Source organism: Drosophila miranda, chromosome XL (assembly GCF_003369915.1).
Source record: "Drosophila miranda strain MSH22 chromosome XL, D.miranda_PacBio2.1, whole genome shotgun sequence".
Classification (NCBI taxonomy): domain Eukaryota; kingdom Metazoa; phylum Arthropoda; class Insecta; order Diptera; family Drosophilidae; genus Drosophila; species Drosophila miranda.
This window is the reverse complement of record NC_046673.1, coordinates 7,813,839-7,835,641: the sequence shown is the minus strand read 5'-3', so window position 1 is coordinate 7,835,641 and position 21,803 is coordinate 7,813,839. Positions and strand designations below refer to the sequence as shown.

At 47.6% G+C, this 21,803-nt stretch overlaps 3 protein-coding genes and 1 long non-coding RNA gene across 8 annotated transcripts in view; 2 read left to right on the top strand and 2 right to left on the bottom strand.

Annotated features, from left to right (window-relative positions):
• Window positions 1-440: 440 nt before the first annotated feature.
• Window positions 441-11,241, bottom strand: LOC108164789 (protein tweety). Of its 4 annotated transcripts, none has more exons than XM_017300710.2 (8): window positions 10,869-11,241; window positions 8,861-9,252; window positions 8,039-8,524; window positions 7,199-7,962; window positions 6,866-7,035; window positions 4,658-4,669; window positions 3,604-4,576; window positions 441-3,540 (listed from the first exon to the last, which is right to left on the bottom strand). In XM_017300710.2, the coding sequence occupies exons 2-8, from the start codon at window positions 8,996-8,998 to the stop codon at window positions 3,117-3,119; spliced, it is 2,967 nt and encodes a 988-aa protein (XP_017156199.1). In that variant the 5' UTR covers window positions 8,999-9,252; window positions 10,869-11,241; the 3' UTR covers window positions 441-3,116. The 4 variants fall into 4 exon arrangements, with proteins under 4 accessions (XP_017156199.1, XP_017156200.1, XP_017156198.1 ...); XM_017300711.2 differs by having other exon boundaries at window positions 11,024-11,241; XM_017300709.2 differs by lacking the exon at window positions 10,869-11,241 and adding an exon at window positions 9,809-10,851.
• Window positions 11,242-11,710: 469 nt separating this feature from the next.
• On the top strand, window positions 11,711-16,799 carry LOC108157279 (protein flightless-1). The gene is made up of 4 exons (XM_017289280.2): window positions 11,711-12,056; window positions 12,295-15,473; window positions 15,536-15,686; window positions 15,775-16,799. The coding sequence occupies exons 1-4, from the start codon at window positions 12,003-12,005 to the stop codon at window positions 16,183-16,185; spliced, it is 3,795 nt and encodes a 1,264-aa protein (XP_017144769.1). The 5' UTR covers window positions 11,711-12,002; the 3' UTR covers window positions 16,186-16,799.
• Window positions 16,800-17,210: 411 nt separating this feature from the next.
• On the top strand, window positions 17,211-21,377 carry LOC108157289 (neurofilament heavy polypeptide). Its single transcript, XM_017289292.1, has 5 exons — window positions 17,211-17,362; window positions 17,422-17,629; window positions 17,770-18,900; window positions 18,957-20,192; window positions 20,278-21,377. Exons 2-5 carry the CDS (start codon window positions 17,482-17,484, stop codon window positions 20,358-20,360), a joined length of 2,598 nt encoding a protein of 865 aa, XP_017144781.1. The 5' UTR covers window positions 17,211-17,362; window positions 17,422-17,481; the 3' UTR covers window positions 20,361-21,377.
• LOC108157299 overlaps window positions 21,286-21,803 on the bottom strand; it is a 3,959-nt gene continuing 3,441 nt past the window's right edge. For both annotated transcript variants that reach the window (XR_004472928.1, XR_001775171.2), the window contains exon 4: window positions 21,286-21,780. This is a non-coding gene — a long non-coding RNA (uncharacterized LOC108157299). The remainder of the gene's footprint in view (window positions 21,781-21,803) is intronic.

Genomic DNA, 21,803 nt, shown 5'->3' with positions numbered 1-21,803 from the left:
GTTGAGCCTTCGAAAAGAATCGCTACTTTCGCTAATTTTGTTTCGATTTTTGAATTCTTCATTTTGCGGATTTTTTCTTCATCTTTTCTTATAACCTTGTTTTGTCTGTATTTTGTTTGTTTTATGTTTTTCTTCTTTTGTTTTGTAATAACTACAACGCGTACGATGACAACATTTAACACAGAAATATATTTACGAACTAATTATGTAATATTAATATATATATATATGTATTTATATATATATGTATAATATTAATTTTATGTTTGAATGTAATTTCGACCTAGGTCCGAAACGGTCAAGACCAAATGGATCTCTCTTCTCGGGGGGGCTCACGTTTCTTGGTACCTTTATTTATCTTTTTTGGGGCTGAATGGGGGATCCCCCATTAAGGTTCGAATCGATTCTGTTCGGTTTTTTGTTGAGTGTTTAATTTAAAGTTTTTTTATTAAACCTCCCCCCGGTGGAGCAGAGCTTTACATACAATCTCTCTAAAAGGGGTTGCGTTTTTAAATAATTTTCTGGTTGTTTTTGTTTTTTTTTTTTTGCTTGGTTGTGTATAACATACATATGTACTTTGTATTTGTATAATAAGCGAATAAAAAAAATTGATTAGTTTGTTCATTTTTTTTGTCTTTACACGATCTATACATATTTACTTTTAAAAACGTTCTTTTTCCAGTGTGTGTTTGTTTCTTTTTTATAAAGATTATTGGGTAAATTTCGTCTTGAGTACTACTCCATCGTTAATATTTTACAATTGATCATTTCATTGCGATGTAGTGTATATAATATGATCACTGATCGGGGATCAGTGAAGGTTTGTTTTTACGAATATATGTATATTAGTATCTATGTATATAGCTATTCAATTTATCTGTAAATGTTGTGAACTTTCGCTGTGTGTTTCGGGCAGTGTTCGGGGTTGCCTTAGTTGGTTGGCCTCGTTCGTCGCTTCGTTGGCCTCTGGTCTGGTCTCTACTCTGACTCGGGGAATTCCTCTAAAAGGAACTCTATCCCCACAACTCGATCGATTATTCTTTGCGGTTTTGCTGTTGCTTTTTCTGTTGCTTTTGCTGCAGTATACTCGTAGTTGATAGGCATTTGTGTGTCTGTATATATAACTAGCTATATTTAATATATATCATATATATATCTATTTAACTTTGCAGTTTGGTGTCTTCTTTGTCAGTTTTTGGGGGAAAGACTAGTTGTTGGGAGGGCAGTACTTTCTGTTATGATCTGTTCTGTTAGTTCATATATTGCTATTCGGTTCCAATGACAAGTCTAGAATCTAAATCTCGTTTTTTTCTGGTTATCGTTTGTCTTCGTTTGGTTTAAGCTATACTCGTACGTCATATATGTATGTATGCTTGGGCTCGTTCCCCTTCCTGCCTTTCGTTTAGCTACTAAATGTACAGTTAGTACTACTATATATTCCAATTATATATCTATACTTTAATGTATATATTTATTTGTTGGTTGTTCGTGTTCCTGTGTGTATAGTTGTATAGTTGTATATTCATATGTGCTAGTTTATGTATAATAAATGCATTCCATGTTAAGCTTAGGTTAGATACACAATAAAATCGCAGGGGTCAAATCCAAACGAAGTCTACTCGTTCCGTTCGTCTCGTCTGTCTGCCCGTTCCTAAATCGATTCAACCCCCAGCCAGTCCCAGGCGATCCGCAATCGTTGGATCAACCTGACGCACAACCCAGACACAGGACAGAGTCGAGCACTACCTACTACCACCGGCCATCCGAACCGAATGCTTGGAGATGCGGGGAAATATGGGGGCAAGGAATATCTGTTGGAGTGACCTTTTAAAAGTAATCAATAATTCAATCATTGGAAATAAATTACATCTGGCTTTAGTTATTCACTATTTGAAGCCCGAAGAGTCATGTTAACAGATTTTCCCAGGATATCCAGATTTCCAATGTTGGAATGACTAGAGTTAAGAATAGTTATCACACATCACGCACTATAAAACAGTTCAGTAAATCAGTTTAAATGCAAAATTCTGTTCGAAAGATTACTGATTAGGGGAAATCGATCTATTAACCATGCAATGTACAGAGTATAGTATTAGTTGAACGATCGCTTGATTATCGTTTTCGACAACGGAACATACATATACGCATTAACTAATTATTAAAAATATCAACAGATTTAAGGAATATTGATTTCCTTTAAGGAAATATAGGAGTATTGAAGGATTTGCCCCCACATCTTCCACACACACACATTTGGATTCAGAGGCCCGGGTTTCTAGATAAAAATTGACTCTCGACAAGTGCCATAAGTACATAAAAAAAAACACGTTTGCTAACTTTCAACTACATTTCGATTCCTAGAACTTATAAACTACGATCCCGATTTTAATTTTCTGGGTGAAGATTTATCCTTTTTTTTTTTGTTTATAGATTAATGTTGTATATTACAATATTCTTGTCCCCATAATTGCTGTCTGTCTCTTGGCTTTTAAATACATTTTTTTTAAATTGTTGTCTTTTAACAATTTTAAAAAGTGTTTCTGTAGCGATTGGTAAAAATATGCTATTATCAAAAAGGAATAACCGTGTCTTTATAGACTTATATGAATTCATAGATCGTTGATATATGTTACATATATGTTCTATATATAGTATGGTATATATATATGTATATATATAGTATAAGTCAAATATCTAAATATGCACGAGTTTTGTCGGTCTGTCTGTGTGCGTTTATAGTGTATATATTTATATATATCCTATGTAGATTTAGATATATACGTAATGTCTAGTGTATAGTATATACAAAAGTCGAATTGTGGGCTATCCATCGTAATAGCTTTCACTTGCATAGGATGCACAAAGAAGGATTCCGGTTGTAGGATACGATTACGATAAATGCAACAAATCAAGAAACAGGAACAGTCGCCACTAATTCCACCCCACCCCACCTCCTTTCTGTTCTAATCCATATCATTCTCGCGCCATGTGTCTATAATACAAAAAAGTCTAGAAGTAATGTCCGCTGGAAGACGCCAAAACCCATGCCCAAGCCCAAGCCCATCCCAGCCCGTTTTCAATTACATTCCCATTCCCATTCCCATTGCTATTCCTTTTTACAGCTCGGTCACCGCATAGTTGCTCTCGTCGGTTATCGCTGGCGGCGGCGGCGGTAGATCATCATCATCATCCACTGTGGAGCCCACTCCAGCCGCTGTGGCGACGCTTCCTCCGCCGTTGTGTAGGGCCAGACCGTTGCCCGCCTTTCCATTGGCCGCCTGTCCCATCCGGGACTTGGGGGGAGTCGCTTCCACATGATGTGCCGTCTGTGCCTCAAGCGGCGGCGGTGGCAGTGATGTGTCCTCGCTGTTGTTGTTGGGGCCACCGTTTTGGAGGCCCACGACGGCGGCTCCTCCGCTCTCGCTCAGCATTTGCGTGGGCTGTGCAGATGGCGGTGGTGGCGATGTGGGCGTTCCAATGCGGGGCGGTGGAATGGCTTTCATCTGCGGCGGCAGCTTCATCGGTGGTCGCTGCAGGGTCCTGGCAGGGGCGAGGAGGAGTTTTCAAAGGATAGTACGAATACAGATCGGAGGCAATACCTACTTGGAATAGTTCTGATGATGCGCCTGCTGCTTCTGCTGGTAGATGGACTCCACCTTGGGCTGCTCCGCATCTTTGGGTATCTCCGGCAAGGGACAATTCAGTATCGAGGGCTTGTACTTGGGATCAAACTTTCCACCCTGCCGCAGGGTGGAGCACTTGTAGATCTGCTTATCCCGATCGTAGATGGCCGTGTCCATTGCAGTGCTAATGGGTACTACATCCGACTCGGGCTGCTGCGGGTGCGGGTGCGGATGCTGATGCTGCTGCTGCTGTTGGGGATGTGGCTGGTGCTGTTGTGGCGACTTGAGCTGGTGCAGCTGTTGCTGCTGCTGCGACGGCGGCGGGGGCTGGGCATGTTGCTGCTGCTGGTGGGGATTGGGTGGCGGTACTGCCCCCGGATGATGATGGGCCGGTATCTGTGGTCCAGCCTGGCTATTCTGCCGTCGCATCGTGGCCAGATTGGAAACATAAATTGAGCCCTGGCTGACGGCCACCAGCGGCTGGTAGATCGAATGCGGATTCCCATTGGCGGCCAGCTGAGGGGCCAGATGGGCCGGAATCTGCTGATAGATCTGGCTCTGACCCGGCGGCAGGTGATGCGGGGCATGATGGGCCGCCGCTGCCGCCGCCGCCGCCGCCGTCGTATAGGTGCCATATTGCTGGGCCTGTGCCTGGGCTTGGGCCTGCTGCTGGTGGTAAATGGCGTGCTGATGCTGGACCGCAGCGGCCACGGCGGCAGCCGAATGCGAGTGCGGATGCTGATGCTGGTGCGGATGCGGGTGTGGGTGCTGGTGTGGATGATGGCAGTAAATGGGTTGGGGTCCTCCCATTTGTTGCTGTTGCTGCTGCTGTTGCTGCTGCTGGTGCTGTTGTTGGGCCTGCTGCTGGGCATGCGCCTGTGCGGCCTGGACCTGGGCCTGTGTTGTGGGCGGCATATTGGCGGCGAGTGCGGAAGCGGCTGCGGCTGCTGCTGCTGCGGGGGGTGGCGACGGTTTTCAGTAAAAGTCATTGGCTTCCAAAGTTTTGCATTGTTTGCTTAGGGTTGCATATTTACCATTATTGGGACCTACAAAAAGCCACACACAACACACATTTCAATTAGCAAGGCGGATGGAGGATACGGATGCGGATACGGATGTGGATGTGGATGCGGATGCGGATGCAGGATGAGGAGGTCGACGAGTCAATGCAGCGATGGACGATAGATGGGCGCATACATTGCATGTAAAGAAAGATCCAAAGATACAAAGAAACCATGAGAACGAATTGAGCTATAGATAAAACACGCCTTGTTGTCCGAGCAGTTTTGAGATATGCTACTGATTCGAAATTCCAGCTATTGGATCTACAATTTCATTCAATCTTTTATCTACGGCGGGGTGTTTTCGTCATGCCCCGTAAACAGAGACGGCGCACGGGTGTTCACCTGTTCTTCGTCTCTTACCGATCCCCCCGCTGCCTACTCAGAATCGTCGGTCCCCAGAATCCAGCAACAAAAAACAGAGAAAGCATGAGAGCCCAGTACACTTTTCTTGGGCATGAAAAATGTTAAAAAACCTAAAGTTTGGCTTGGTATCTTCAGGTAAATCCATTGCTTCTACACAAATCAAATATCACATGAAAGGTCATACTCTTCTCTTTATAAACCATCAATTTTTGCAGCTGCAGATGCCGACTGAAAACTATGAAAGTGCGCAAGTCTGCAAAAAGCAGTTTTTATACCCGATACTCAAAATGAGTATTGGGGTATATTAGATTTGTGGTAAAAGTGGATGTGTGTAACGTCCAGAAGGAATCGTTTCCGACCCCATAAAGTATATATATTCTTGATCAGCACCAATAGCCGAGTCGATTGAGCCCTGTCTGTCTGTCCGTCTGTCCGTCCGTCCGTCCCCTTCAGCGCCTAGTGCTCAAAGACTATAAGAGCTAGAGCAACGATGTTTTGGATCCAGACTTCTGTGATATGTCACTGCTACAAAAATATTTCAAAACTTCGCCCCGCCCACTTCCGCCCCCACAAAGGACGAAAATCTGTGGCATCCACATTTTTAAAGATACGATAAAACCAAAAACGCAGAATCGGTGAGGATGACCATATCTTCTACAGTGCAAAATCTGAACCAGATCGTATAATGATTATAGCCAGAATCAAGAAAACAATTTCATTCTTTCTCGCTCTGTCTCTCTCTAACACACAGGTTTCATGGTCGGTTTTGTCAATTGCAAAATATGAGTTCAAGGATCTCAGAACCTATAAGAGCCAGAGCAACCAAATTTGGTATCCACACTCCTGTGATATCGGACCTTGACCGTTTCGTGTCCAAATTTCGCCACACCCCCTTCCGCCCCCGCAAAGGACGAAAATCTGGGGCATCCACAAATCTCAGAGACTATTAAGGCTAGAGTAACCAAATTTGGTATCCGCACTTCTGTTAGATCTCACTATAAAACGTATATCTCAGAATTTCGATTTTCTGTCTCTCTCGCACGCACTCTTTGTCGTGTGGTTCAATATTAGCGGCGTCTGCCGCAGGAGAGCCATACTGACTTAGTATCGGGTATAACTGTAGAGTTGCGGTGTCCGCAGCAACTCACAACGTTCCACCTCGTTTAATTTAAAAAAATTTTTTTTCAGTATATTCGGAAAATTGCACCAGGCCTACCAGCCTATTTTTGTACAATTTATTAACTATTAACAGGCTATATATCGTCATTCGAACATACTCGTAAACTGAAAGGGTGGGTTACTATTTGCACAAAAACCGATTTTAAACAACAACTTATCTCACATATATGCCACTTAGGGTTCAGTCAGCAACTGGTTCTAGTGAAAAAATGTAGTACTAAAATCTGAATAGTTATGCTTGTCTTATAAATCTATTACGAACCGTTTTTCTATCGCTTTTTAGCCAAATCTTCTAGAAGTTATCCACTATAATAAGCTAACAAACCATTTAAGCGATATTCCACTCTAAGGATATGGACAGATACATGGAATGTATTCTAAGTCCGGTTTAAAATCGGAAAAAGCCTTCTTTTAGTTTGGTTTAAAAACCACTAGCCACAATCCACAGCTCAATTCGATTTCCGAACCCCATTGAGGCTCCCGACAGATCAACAATAAAGATCCATATAATGATTGATAGATAGATAGATAGATAAAGAGAGAGAGAAAATACATGGTTTGTGGGTGTGGGTGTGACTTGGTATGTACCGAGTGTACGGGCGCTGATTCCACGCTGATTTCGTGGGTACCACTTACCAGTCATGTGCGTGGGGCTGTGATTATGCGACGGAAGTCGTCCCAGCGTGTGGGTACCCATGGCCCGCATGTTCTGCTGGATGTGTGCGTGGGCCATCATCTCGTGCTGCTGCCGCTTGCTGGGATGCTGGAGTGTGTGCGAGCCGCTGATAACCGGCGGGCTGAAGTGCCTGCAACGACACCGGATGCACAGAGATCGAAAGAGAGAGAGAGAGAGAGAGAAGAGAGAGAGAATGGAGGCGGGAAACGGGTTGGGTTCAAGCTACGGCAGGACACGAGTGGGGGCGAATCACCCAACGGGGGGATCACCCCGGTGCATCGGCCAAAACATACCCATTATGATTGCGCGGCAGGGTCCGGGCAGCGTTCATCATCTGCTGATGGTTCTGCGGTGCCGGATGCGATATATACGACGGCTCATCCACCTGGGCATAGTCGTTCCGCTTGCGTATGTAGATCCACGTGTGCGAGTCCACCCACACCATAATCGTCAGCAGTATGGCCGCAATGAAGCTGGCAATCAGCATCAGCACCAGTCCCAGCAATCCTCCCTCGCAGAGTCCCCGGGCGGCTGCCAGAAAGTTATGATGCACTGCCTTGCAATCGACCAGAGCCGTTAGCTGGGTCAGAAGCCGTTCGCTGCTATTGAGATCTGCATTCACCGCTCCCAGCTTCGGCTGCAGGCCCGAGGACTTGAACAGCACCAGGGATATCTTCATCACGGTGGCCATGGCACTGCGGGCATTGTTCAGCGAGTTCTGCGACTCTCTCAGCCGCTGGGTGAACGGGTTCGTGTGCCCCGGCTCGCATTGGGTGTAGTGCAGCAGCACGTTCGTGGGCAGGTCCCGGGGGGCCGTGGATACCAGGAAATCCGCTGGGCTTATGCACAGATCGCCCACAGCCACCGAGGAGGAAAGATACAGGCCGGACATCAGCCAGGAGCCAGTTACGGCCAGCAGACCGCAAACGCTAAAGAGTATCAGGGCGCATCGCGAGTGCCTGGCCACGCCCACTAGCAGAACAGCACAAAGGACAAGGAGTAGGGCTAGGGTAGCCACTGTGCCCGGCCAGCGTATCAGTTCCCACTGGTCGCCGCGCTTCAAAGAGAAAAGACAAAAAAGGAAAGCGGGAAAATATAGAAGAGTTTCTAAAAAGGGGTGCATCCGGACTTACTGTCAGAAAGTGTGTCATGGAGATGCCCATCAGGGGTCGTCGTATATCGCTGGCTGCATTCGTGGCCAAGGTCACATTGCCCTGGACAATGTTCAGCGAAACAAAGAGCTTGGATAGAGCCGTCTGATTGGACACCGGTTGATCGAAAATATCCGCCAGCTCCACCAGCTGCGGCCTGATGCGATTCGTCAGCGTGTTCTCCAGTATGTGCGTCTGATTCCTGATGGTCGTCACAAGATTGTCCACCTTCCGTCCGGCGGTCAGCACCTCGAGCAATCCATTGTGCAGATCATCGTTTCCGTAAAGGCCCAGGCCGATGGCGGCGCAGCACATCACAGTCACAATCGAGAGGGCCACCTTCAGGCTGGTTATCGAGTGGGCCGGGCGGGGTTTCCGGTCGCAGCATCTGGTCATCAGATAGAAGAGTAGTCCCAGCAGCGAGACGATAAGTAGCGCCGCTGGCACCGATCCCAGGATGCCCAGACTCTGTGCAAATAAAACCGAGAAATTTGTAATTGGAGTAGGAAGCAATTGTACAGTGAAAACTCTTCTGATTGGACACCTGTCGTTACAGTCGTTGTAGACAAACATAGTCAAAATATTTGTGGCGGACAACAGCTCGAAATTGGAATTTAAGAACAAAATCTAAGAATGAAACGAAGCTATCCCCATAAAACATACTTTAATCCTTCAAAAGTTATCCGCCCAACGGAATATATATGTATTTATCTTCTTCTATATTTAAGAAATTGTCCAACAATGTAAACATACATAGTTTTAGATTTAGTTTTTAGAAATATTTATTTATTTCTCTTTGCTTACCTCTAGGTAGATCTCATCGTTGGGCCGGAACGTGCTGTTGATCTTGTGGAATGTGATGTTGTAGTGGGGCAGGGCATGGAGCAGTTTGGCTATCACCGGGACCTTGTATTGATCCGTAAACTCGTGATAGTCGCCCATCCTGCTTGACTCTCGCTGTTCTCTTGGGCAGCCCCTAACGGTTTTGCTCTCGCACTCCTTTGATTTCTCGCACTCCTCTTGAGCGTGTGTGTATGCGAGTGTGAGATGAGTGTGAGTCCTCCCTCTTGTGTCTGCTTTTCCCCCCCGTTCCTTTTGTTGTTGGTGGGTTTGGACGTCACTTCTGACACGCTCTACGTGCTCACGGGGCTGCGGCGTTTCCTAACCTCTTGACACCAAATCCAAATTGTTGTGCACTGTGTGTGTCGTTTCGGGGGTGGGGTAAATTGGGTGTAGAGCAAAGCAGAGCGTTGGAAAATGTGTGTAAGTACGAGGAGATTTAATATGCAAAAAAAAAAATGAGAGAAACGTGGAGAGGGGCAGCTCCAGCTGCCTCTGTTGGTTTTACCGTAAATCTTGCGAATTTCCCGTTTGCCTCTGCAATTCTCTAACTGACACCCTATCCAGAGTGGTATTTATTATTTTTTTACAGCTACAAATTTATCCCAATAGGGTTTCCTGGTAATGCCTCACCTTTAATAAATAGAACTTGCCTTCACCGATCTACAAATTTACACTTTTCACTCGCTGTCTCCCTTTCACACACACACACACACATCAGCGGGCACCTCAATGAACCAAACGGTTCCTGCATACACACACATCCTAACATGCAGTATGTGTGGGCGTACGCATGCCCATGTGTGGGCATGGCCTTAATTACTCAATAAGTAGGTTGCCGTTGCCTGATGTACGCCCACTTTCATGCACTTTAGTTAAACATTATTTTATTGCATGTTGGACTTGCTTTACCGCGTTTTACACTTTTATTTTGCACACCCTAAAAAAGCTGTTGTTTGGCGTCTCCGCCTTTATTCCTTTCTTCTTATTAGTGCTGCTGCGGCCTGGGCACCGCAATAGCAATTTTGTTCAATTGTCTTCCTCTTCCTGCCAGCCTGCCGCAGCAGCCATGCCATCCGCCATCCTTTTCTCCATCCAGCAACAAGAACAACAGTAACGGTAACAGGCGTGCTCGCTCTCTGGCCTGGCCTGGAAACTCTCTCACTCTCTCTCTCTCTCTATGCTCCCTATGCGCGCACTGCCTTGCTGTCTTAAAAGTATAACTGTTGTTGTTGCTGCTCCCATTATTGTTGCCTTTGTTTGTCCTATTCGCTCTCTGAATTCGCTATTTCTCTCTCTTTCGCTTGCTCCCTCGCCCTGTGTGTGACTTCGTGAGTAGATGGGTGCATGTGTGTGCGTGTGTTTATATATCTATTGATTAAAAGTTCGCTCTGCTTCCTTATTCCTCCTTTGGCAAAGTCGTCTCGCTTCATGCCGAACCGAACACACCAACCACGGACTCGTAATTGCTGCGCCCACTTCTCCCTCATCCTTCGCCTCCTCTCTCACGGACAGCTGCATCACCACGAAATGCAACATTTATGTAGTTTACTCTTAGGGGTTTCCATGGACATTACAACGAATGCAACAACGTTGCTGCATTAGTAATAGCAACAAAATCACGCACAAACACACACAGACGACACTTACGCACACATGCACCCGCCCTCGAACTGCAGCAATAGATGTGTGTTCAAAATCACTTCAAAAACAGAACAGTGAAGGAATAAATTAAAGTTCCCTCTTATCAAGGCTTAAATGTTTATATGACATTTTTTGGTTTCCCATAATGATTCCACTTAATCAAGCACACAACTCCCAGTTATTGGCAGGGACCACCCAAATGGGTACACAATTTTTCACAACAAACAAAGCCTCATATTCCCCCATTTCCGTCCAGTTCTCGGGGGCTTATCAAGCCCGAGTGTACCGACGAGTACACCGCATCCCGCTGATTCGAAATGATTATTACTTTTTATTCCACTTTTAAGCGATAAATCCTTGGCCTTGACATTTCTATATTGTAAAACACGCTTTATTTGACTTATTGTTTAACTAAATGGCTTTTGTTGCTATTGTTTCAGTGTTGTTTCGTTTGAGTTTTATGAAAGGAAACACGAGCAGGACCTTCACATTCCGAAGACTGAGCAAAGTATGAAAATTTTGTGTCGTTCAATTTGGTCACACCCTCTAGATTATGCATACGATGTTGATATGCCGTAGAGGCACGTTCAGTATTTTACAGGATAAAAACAGGAGACTCGACTAGACTCACGACCCGACTCCTCCGATTCGAAACCCCCAAAACAGGCAAGCTCTCAGTGCGGTGCGTGCGCAAGTTTCCACCCTCAGTATTATTGTGCCAGGGCTGCAGTTGGTACTCGGCAATTTGCTTTGGGCATTCGCAACAGCTTTAAAGTCGCCGGGCAGATCTTGATTTCAAGTTTATTGAAAATCGTAATTTCGCCGTTTAAATTTGGCGGATTTTCATTGGCTTCGCTATACTCTACCTTGACCAGTACGTTTTAAATGCATAAATTTCGGTTAAATGCACTAACGGATTCGTTTTCCAGCCCTGGGAATTTCGAATTTCTGGTGATGGACTATTATAAAAAACTACTAAGTGAAAATATTATGATAACTAATATATGAAATAAATACATTGCTTTAAGAATCTAAAAATATTTTAAGTTTTTCTCCGTAAATTATTTTCTGCGAATTATGCGATATATATATATCGATAACAAGTTATTTGAGTTGTATTGCAGCACTATAGTGTTGGTTAAACTAATCGGCGTTCATCCGCACGAAGCAGCTGAGTAATCAGGGTGACCAGGCCTCAAAACTGCCTATTAAGCGATCCAATCGATGTGTACAAATTGTATGTAGTGGCAGGTTGCTGGCCACACCAATTATAGAGCTGCTCCACACCTGGCCAGAGGCCTGGCTACCACCACCACACACATCATTCAGTGGAAATAGGAATAGCTAGCAGCAATAACAAGAACAGGGCCAGGCCAGCTTGTGGCTTATCTTCGTGTCCGCCGTCGTCGCCGTCGCCCGGAGTAGTCGTTTTTTAAATCAATTTTATGTGGATTTTATCAAAATGAGTGTCCTACCGTTTATACGCGGTGTTGACTTTACCAAAAATGATTTCAGTGTGAGTATATTCCCCTCCCTTTTCCCTCCCCGCCCCTCGCGACCCCTCCTCCCGCTGTGTGCGTTTTTTGTGTCTTGCCAAAAACAGGTCACAAAAAAAAGTCATCTATGACGGAACGCGAGGAATTTGTCATCCCACAGCTGCACAGCTGCTTGTTTTTGTTGCCTTCTGCTGCTGCTGTATTGATGATTGATATCCATTGATGATTGATGATTGAATGTGTTCTGATTGATTTTAGCAAACATTCCCCAGCTCCATGCGGCAAATGTCGCGGGTGCAATGGCTCACTCTGGACCACACACAGCTGCAAGAGGTGCCCGAGGAGCTGGGGCAGCTGCAGAAGCTGGAGCATCTCTCCCTCAATCACAATCAGCTGGAGAAGATCTTCGGCGAGCTGACGGAACTGACCTGCCTGCGCTCACTGGATCTGAGGCACAACCAGCTGAAGAACAGCGGCATACCGCCGGAGCTGTTCCACCTAGAGGAGCTGACCACGCTGGACCTGTCGCACAACAAGCTGAAGGAGGTGCCCGACGGCCTGGACAGGGCCAAAAATCTGATTGTTCTCAACCTGAGCCACAATCAAATCGAGTGCATACCCACCCCGCTGTTCATCCATCTGACGGATCTGCTGTTTCTGGATCTGTCGCACAATCGCCTCGAAACCTTGCCACCCCAGACGCGCCGTCTGACCAATCTGAAGACCCTCGACCTCTCGCACAATCCCCTGGAGCTGTTCCAGCTGCGCCAGCTGCCCTCCCTGCAGAGCCTCGAGGTGCTGAAGATGAGCGGCACGCAGCGGACGCTCCTCAACTTTCCCACCAGCCTGGACAGCCTGGCCAATCTCTGTGAGCTGGATCTGTCGCACAATTCGCTGCCCAAGCTGCCCGACTGCGTCTACAATGTGACCACCCTGGTGCGTCTCAATCTCAGCGACAACGAGATTAACGAGCTCAGCTCCAGCATGGAGTCCTGGCAGCGCCTCGAGTCCCTAAATCTCTGCCGCAATCAGCTAACCGCCCTGCCCGCCGCCCTCTGCAAGCTCCCGAAGCTCCGGCGACTCTTCGTAAACGACAACAAGCTGAATTTCGAGGGCATTCCCTCGGGCATTGGGAAGCTCGGTGCTCTGGAGGTCTTCTCGGCGGCCAACAATCTACTAGAGATGGTGCCCGAGGGCGTGTGCCGGTGCGGGGCCCTCAAGCAGCTGAATCTGAGCTGCAATCGCCTGATCACACTGCCCGATGCCATCCATCTGCTAGAGGGACTCGACCAGCTGGATCTGCGCAACAATCCCGACCTGGTGATGCCCCCCAAGCCGAGTGAGGCAAGCAAGGCCACCAGCCTGGAGTTCTACAACATTGATTTCAGCCTACAGACGCAGCTCCGGTTGGCCGGAGCCGCTGTACCGCCCTCGATGCCTGCCACAGCCACGCCCAAGGACTCGACGGCGCGAAAGATACGCCTGCGACGCGGCCCACGCTCCGATGGCGATCAGGATGCGGCCAAGGTGCTCAAGGGCATGAAGGACGTTGCCAAGGACAAGGACAACGAGGGCGAAGCCCTCGGGCTGCCGGAGGACGGCAAGCCCGAATCGCTGAAGCCCAAACGATGGGACGAGTCGCTGGAGAAGCCGCAGCTGGACTACTCTAAGTTCTTCGAGAAGGAGGACGGCCAGCAGCCGGGCCTGACCATCTGGGAGATCGAGAACTTTCTGCCCAACAAGATCGAGGAGGTGGTGCACGGTAAGTTCTACGAGGGCGACTGCTACATTGTGCTCAAAACGCGGTACGACGACCTGGGCAACCTCACGTGGGAGATATTCTTCTGGATCGGCAACGAGGCCACCCTCGACAAGCGTGCCTGTGCGGCCATCCATGCGGTCAATCTAAGGAACTATCTGGGAGCCCGCTGTCGGACGATTCGCGAGGAGCAGGGCGACGAGTCGGACGAGTTTCTGGCTTTGTTCGACACGGAAGTCATCTACATCGAGGGCGGGCGCACGGCCACCGGTTTCTACAACATCGAGGAGATGATACACATCACACGGCTGTACCTGGTGCATGCGTATGGGGCCACTGTACACCTGGAGCCGGTGGCTGTCACCCTGGCCTCGCTGGATCCCCGGCACGCGTTCGTCCTGGATCTGGGCAGCCGCATTCACATTTGGCTGGGCAAGAGCTCCAAGAACACGCTCAACTCGAAGGCCCGCCTCATGGCTGAGAAGATCAACAAGACGGAGCGCAAGAACAAGTGCGAGATTAATGTGGAGCGCCAGGGCGAGGAGAGCGCCGAGTTTTGGCAGGGACTGGACGTCACAGCGGAGGAGGCGGCGGCCCAGCCGCCTGAGGAGCATGTCCCCGACGACTACCAGCCGGTGCAGCCGCGCCTCTACCAGGTCCAGCTGGGCATGGGCTACCTGGAGCTGCCGCAGGTGGAACTGCCGGAGCAGAAGCTCTGTCACACGCTCCTCAACAGCAAGCACGTCTACATACTCGACTGCTACACGGATCTGTTCGTCTGGTTTGGCAAGAAATCCACGCGCCTGGTTCGAGCGGCGGCCGTCAAGCTCAGTCGGGAGCTGTTCAACATGATGGATCGGCCGGAGTGTGCCCTCGTGATGCGCGTCCCGGAGGGCAATGAGATGCAGATCTTCCGCACCAAGTTCCTCGGCTGGGATGAGGTCATGGCCGTTGACTTTACGCGTACGGCCAAGTCCGTGGCCAAGACGGGGGCCAATCTCACACAGTGGGCCCGGCAGCAGGAGACGCGCACGGATCTGGCTGCCCTGTTCATGCCACGCCAGTCGGCCATGCCGCTGGCCGAGGCCGAGCAGCTGGAGGAGGAATGGAACTACGACCTGGAAATGATGGAGGCCTTTGTTCTCGAGAACAAGAAGTTTGTCCGCCTGCCGGAGGAGGAGCTGGGCCATTTCTACACGGGCGAGTGCTATGTGTTCCTCTGTCGATACTGCATACCCGTCGAGGAGCCCGAAGCGGGAGAGGATACAGCGGACCCAGCAACAGCGGATGAGAGTCGGAATCCCAGCCAGCAGCAGCTGCACCAGCAGCAGCAGCAGCCCGAAGATGAGATCCAGTGCGTGGTGTATTTCTGGCAGGGTCGCAATGCCGGCAACATGGGCTGGCTGACGTTCACGTTCACGCTGCAGAAGAAGTTCAAGGCGATGTTCGGCGAGGAGCTGGAGGTGATGCGCATCTTCCAGCAGCAAGAGAACCTCAAGTTCATGTCCCACTTCAAGCGTAAGTTCATCATCCACACGGGCAAGCGCAAGGACAAGGCCGTGACGGCCGAGGGCAAGGCGCCCGTTGAGTTCTTCCATTTGCGATCGAATGGCGGGGCCCTGACCACGCGCCTCATCCAAATCAATCCGGATGCAGTGCATCTGAACTCGGCTTTCTGGTAGGTGTCAATCCCTCTTCTCCCTCTGATCGCAATCGCTGATGAAAGCTCTCTCCTAACAGCTATATACTCCATGTGCCATTTGAAACGGAGGACGAATCGCAGTCGGGCATCGTGTACGTGTGGCTGGGCAACAAGGCCTGCAATGAGGAGGCCAAACTGGTCCAGGACATAGCCGAACAGATGTTCAACAGTCCTTGGGTGAGCCTGCAGGTAAGTGGTTTCCCCGCACCCCGCACTCCGCTCTCCTGATCAAAAGGACACTAAAAGGTTCACTTGTTACTCCACGCACTCCATTTAGATCCTCAACGAGGGCGACGAGCCGGAGAACTTCTTCTGGGTGGCCCTTGGTGGCCGGAAACCCTACGACACGGATGCGGAGTACATGAACTACACGCGGCTCTTCCGGTGCTCGAACGAGCGCGGCTACTACACGGTGGCCGAGAAGTGTGCCGATTTCTGTCAGGACGATCTGGCCGATGACGACATCATGATACTCGACAATGGGGAGCATGTCTTCCTGTGGATGGGGCCGCGGTGCAGCGAGGTGGAGGTGAAGCTCGCGTACAAGTCCGCACAGGTGTACATACAGCATATGCGGATCAAGCAGCCGGAGAGGCCGCGCAAACTGTTCCTCACGATGAAGAATAAGGAGTCGCGCCGCTTTACCAAATGCTTCCACGGATGGAGTGCCTTTAAGGTGTATATCTAAGCCTTTCGGATTGTAGAGGAGTATCCTGTGGGTGGGAAGGGGGCTTGTGGCCGCTGCCGTGACAGTGCAGCAGCCGCCGCCGGACATGACACAAATTGCAGCACACGAAACGAAAACGAAAACGACAGAGAGAACACACACACACATAACAGAAAGAGAAAGAGATAGAGGGAAAAAGTGAAAATATCACCAAGCAAAAAAAAAGAAAAGGAAAAATGTTTGTACTTTTATAATGTATTTAATTGTTTATATAATTATTGTAATTTTTTATTAGAGCACTTTCTCTCATCCCCAGCCCAATCCCAAGCCCAGCCCTTAACTAATTAGCTAACTCCAAGCCAAGTATTCGCATGCGCTACCTATATAAAAACCCCTCTATATACATACATACATATGTATATGTAAACGCAATATTTATATGCAGAGGTGAGAGAGGATTACTCCTTCGTGCTAGTCCTTTTAAAATGTTAACCTAAAGCTAGCTGTAATAAATCAAAACAAAACGAAACGAAAAAAAAAACAAGAAACGGAAAGCAAAGCATATGGTCTAACTAATTGTACAAATCTATCGTATTTATTAATCCTTCAAATAAAAGAAATTGGAACAAAACAGAGTTCGATAATGGCTGATCTTCTCTTCGACTTTGAATTAAAGAAAGGCGTTAAGGCATGAAATTTAAATTTAAGTTTGAGTGTGTTCGCTGAAATCTGCACACAGGGATGATTAGATATCGTTTCCCATGCGAAAAGCATCCCTGTTTTTGCATAAATTTGCATCTTGTATTGGTATTTAAATATTTCAAAAATACCAAACTATTGTACTTGGCACTATTCCTTTTAAGAGCTGAACCATCAGCAAACATTTCAGAACTCGAAATTTATACTCTTTTACCACTTTTACTTGTAACATTAAAAATATTTAATTGTTTGATTATTCCCGCGCACTCTCGAATTCTGCGCGGTATATCGATAAATGGACATCGCGATGGGCAACTGATTTTGATGCATATGGCGCGTGTGTGCGAATGGCGAGTGTGTTTATTTGTGTGTGCGTGTGTGTTGGCGTCGGTGTCTAGTCCGCGTTAATTTTCTTGCTGTGAAAATTGTTGAATGAAAAGGAATTTGGGTGCAAAAATATAAGAACGACTCCGCTTAACTGTTCAAACCTCTTGCACAGGTAAGGAACGGCCATTATTTAGGCACTTCTGCAACTTGTAACCAAATGTGCCATTTCAGTGGTTAGGAGGGAACGGGAACACAACGCGACGCAACACAACGCAACACAACACACAGATTATGGAGTTGTTCGACATGGTTAAGGCCACCCCGCCGCCGCTACGGGTTCGGGACTCAAGCAGCTCAACTGCCAAACTGCCAGAGACACCATCGCCGCAGCCACCATCGGCGATGCCCGCCGTCGCCACCTCATCGTCGCGTCAATCGGGTAAGCACAGCGTTTGGCGAGTGTGGACCACCTCAAAGGCTTTTGGCATGCACACGCACACGAACACGCACACTTATGCACCCTTGCACGTGCACACATTTCGATATACATATACTTATACATGCATGCATTTTATATAGACGTCGCTGCATTGGACGCTTCCTTGGAGCCCTGCAAACGATTCGTCGTCCGCCTAAAGCGCACCGTTTCCCGGGAACTAACCAAAGAGGCGGACGAGGACAAAGAACCAAAGGGCAAGGACAAGGACAAGGATAAGGATAAGGATAACGATCATGATGCGGATGATAAGGATGGTATGGATGACGGGGACGATTCGATGCAGCATTCGAGTCCGCCAAAAACCAAGGCCCAACAAAAGATGTTTGCCGATCTCCATCAGCCAGCATCCGCGTCCCAGCTGACCAAATCTGTGGTGGTGCGCCTCAAGCGTTTGACCACAACAGAAATTGAGAGTTACATCACATCATTCCCCCCATCCCCATCCAATACAGCCATATCCACATCAACGCCCAAGTTCTCAAGCACACCTATGACGGGGTCACGCAAACGCGGTCGCCCGAGAAAGGATCCGAATACCAGTGACGTCCCAGAGACCCCCTCGCCCCCCAAGAAGCCCAAAGTACACATCAAGGTACCGTTGGTGCAGAATAGTGGTAAAAATCGTTCACTCAAGCATACGCTGGCCGCAACACCGACGACCGAGGAGCAGCCCAAAACAAGCAAAGCGGCGGCAAAGCTAAGAAACCAGAAGCTGATCGATCGCTTTGGCAACCGTTTCTTTGGCTGTATGGTAAAGCTGAATCGTGTCAAGATGCCAGACCAGCAGCTCAGGAGAAGCGTGGTACAAGGAGCAGTGTGCAAGGCCAAGAAGACACTGAAGTGCCCCACCAAGGGGCGGCCGCGGAAGTCTAACCTGTCGGTGTCTTTCAGCGAGTCCGTGGAGATTTTGGGTAGCAATGAGAGCAGCAGCCAGCGTCGCTCTACGCTGGGCTTGTCCACGAAGCGCAGGGGTTCGCCAAAACCAACGCGCCTTCAGCGTGTGGATGCCACTGGGAATGTTCTGGAGGATATTTTGCTTGCCACCCCCACGGGCAAGGATAAGCGCCGCTCCTGCAACGGTTCTTCCGGGTCTCCGGTAAATCGCAAGCCTAAGAGGTCGGCCATGAGTGTCCCGGTGATGGGACTGGCCAGCCTGCGTCTCGACGATGATCAAAAGCCCGAGAACGATGATGAAGATGAGGAGTACATTGGTAAGCGAAGATCCAGCCTATTTTTCCTTAACTAGTATAAGTTATCCTTTATCCAGTGCCCAACGATCTGCCGCGCACCCAAAGAAAAAGCACTCCGGTTCCCAAGAAGCGGAAGAAGATGTCCGTGACGACGACCATCAGCGACAGTGAGACAGAGCAAGAGCTTCAGGAGCCGAAGGAGAAGCTGAAGAAGGGGGCCGGGTCCAAGTCCGGGTCCCATCAAAAGGCACAAATGCCAGAGAAATTAACCGAAAAGAAGGAGTCACAGAAAACAGAGACGGATATGGAGACAGGAGAAAAGTTAGTAGAAAAATGCAACAGCGATAAGGATAAATATATAGTGGACGGAGAGGCAGAGAAAGTCGTGGGAGCAAATGAAAAACGAGTCGAAGGAGAAGAGAATCCCGTCGCAAATGCAGTGGAGGACCACAAAGAAAAAGAAGCCGAGGCAAAGGAAGATATCGATGCCGAAAGAGCAACCATAACGAAGAACAGGGAAGAAAACGAAAACGAAAACGACAAGGATTCCGAAGCGAATGTAAAAACGGATGGAAACGGACACGGGGACGAAAACGTTGCCGATAAAGGAAAGGACGCCGGAGCTTCCAGCTTGATTGAAGCGGAAATAGTGCCCGAAGCAGAGTTGGGAGCAGAGGTAGAAGTGAAATTGGAATCGGAACAAAAACGAGAGGTGCGCGCCGCAAACGATGAGAAAGCGGATGGAACTAATAAGGATGAGGACCTACTTGATTTGGTCGATGAGACCCTCTTGGATAAGCTAGTGCTGGAAGAATCGGTGAGAGAGGAACGGAAAAAAGATGATATCGGTGAAATACTGGATCTGGGTGCAACAATGGATCTGGGTGCAGCCCTGGAAGTTGTGGATGGCAAAGCAGAACCACCGCTGACGGCCGAAGACGAGGAGGATATACTGGAAATCCAGACTTCCTTGGAGGATGTGCGTCAGCTGCATACGCCCACATCTAGTCCGCGGAGGAGCGTCGTACCCCACCAGCGTTCAGCAGTACGCATCGACTCTGGCGACTCGGAAGCTAGTTTCAAATCCTTGAGCGCAGCGACCGATACCTCCATCAACCAGGATCTCGTCGTGACACCCCCTCGTCCATTGTCAGCTGCGCCATCGCCCACATTGCCAGATGAGCTAATATCCATGCATAATTGCAACATAACCAGCATTGATCCGACTTCCGGGGGGGCTACACCGCCGATACCATTCTTCGCCATTGAGTCCGAGCGCACGTCCGAGGACGATGATCTGGTTGCGTTACCGGGTGAGTTGTGGCCCCCCTGTTAAAGCCCCACCCCCCTCTCGCAGCAGATCGTGGTTTTAACCAAGACTTCCTCTATCCGCCACAGAGCACGACTTTCATCTGAGCTCCAGCCGACATGCCATCTCCAGGGGAACTCTGGATGACATCATGACTGCACTAGACTCTTAAGCAGCTCTGACAAAAACTCACACAACTCATCACACTATAAAAATAGAATTTCACATAAAAACATTTACACACACACGCCCACAAATACACAAACACACACACATACACTGATCCTCTTCTGAATTCACTAAAGAATTGGCAACTTTGGTCCCGAAGGCATTTTTTTTCTTAGCTGAAACTTAGTTAACTTTCATTATTTTCTATTTTTAATAGTTAGATATGAATTTTCGCTTTTGTGTTTCTTCTGGATTGGTTGGTTGTTTTTCTTTGCTCCTTAAATTTACCTTCCCTCGAAGTTTATTAGTTGGCTAAATTTTCTTTTGTTTCTTGTGAAAAGAAAACCCTCTAGCTAATCATTAAGTTTCCTATTTAATCATGCTTAAAGTTTCCTTTGCTTAAAACTTGAAAACTTTTCGTGGGCCTCTCCAGGACGCCGTATTTTGGATCGGCTTCTAAAGAAGCTTCCATAGCCCATACACACATTGAAATGTCGATCATTTTTCCCATCGCATGCCCTCACCCCTCGCCCCATTCCCGAGGTTTTTAATTTTTTTTTTTTTGTACTTGTAAGTTTAATAGTTGTATGGAAGAAAAGGTGCAGGGCAGGAAAGGCTTTGGGACAGTTGCGACTCTAGTCGGATAAACACACACACACACACAGACACAGACACACACCTATGTTAGAGGGGATTTACGTTAAGCAAAATGAGGAGCAAAATTCACGACATTCGCAACACAGAATGTCATTATGTTTTGTAAACATAATAACCGTAATGTTTAAGTTGATTAAAAATAATGTTATATATATATATATTAATTATATTCTACAGATTAAACGGTTAATTCAAAACCCCACTCACAAATGTCAAAAAAGGAAAAGCAAACAAATTCATACATTCATATATAATATATTTATATATGTATAAATCCGTGTGAAAAAACCGCAGACTAGTTGTAAGCTCGATGTATTACTAAAGAAAAAAATATGCTATATGTGTAAATAAAGACCTAAAAGAACATTTTGTTCTATTCAGTTTTATAGAAGACCTCCTACGCGAGCACTCATCTGATCCATGACGGCTCGTTCGGTTTTTTCAATACTATTCAAACTGAGACGCGATCCAATCCAAATTCTTAAATCTGGTAGATCATTTTCAGTGCGATATATCGCAAGTCTTCCCACAATAGTCTCTGAGAACTAGGCATGAAAAATCGAATATCAACTTGCATACTCTTCGAGTGCCGGGTAGTGAGTGTTGTAGTGAGAAACTCGTCAGATGTCGCCGATACCATAAACTCGTCAATTCAAGTTGAATGTCCGATGACGGACAAAATTTTGTACGCCCCATTTTTAATATTATTTAATAAAAAACAGTTACGGTACGGTACCATTTGGCCCAAGAATGGTCTCAAGAAATATCTGTAAGAGGAAAACAGAATTAA

Coding starts and splice junctions, on each gene's coding strand:
- LOC108164789 (XM_017300710.2), bottom strand. CDS start 8,998: ATGGGCGACTATCACGAGTTTACGGATCAATACAAGGTCCCGGTGATA. Junction 8,525..8,860: donor ACGATGAGATCTACCTAGAG/GTAAGCAAAGAG, acceptor TTATTTGCACAG/AGTCTGGGCATCCTGGGATC. Junction 3,541..3,603: donor CATCATCAGAACTATTCCAA/GTAGGTATTGCC, acceptor CGCCCCTGCCAG/GACCCTGCAGCGACCACCGA.
- LOC108157279 (XM_017289280.2), top strand. CDS start 12,003: ATGAGTGTCCTACCGTTTATACGCGGTGTTGACTTTACCAAAAATGAT. Junction 12,057..12,294: donor TTACCAAAAATGATTTCAGT/GTGAGTATATTC, acceptor GATTGATTTTAG/CAAACATTCCCCAGCTCCAT. Junction 15,687..15,774: donor GTCCTTGGGTGAGCCTGCAG/GTAAGTGGTTTC, acceptor CACTCCATTTAG/ATCCTCAACGAGGGCGACGA.
- LOC108157289 (XM_017289292.1), top strand. CDS start 17,482: ATGGAGTTGTTCGACATGGTTAAGGCCACCCCGCCGCCGCTACGGGTT. Junction 18,901..18,956: donor TGAAGATGAGGAGTACATTG/GTAAGCGAAGAT, acceptor TCCTTTATCCAG/TGCCCAACGATCTGCCGCGC. Junction 20,193..20,277: donor TGATCTGGTTGCGTTACCGG/GTGAGTTGTGGC, acceptor TATCCGCCACAG/AGCACGACTTTCATCTGAGC.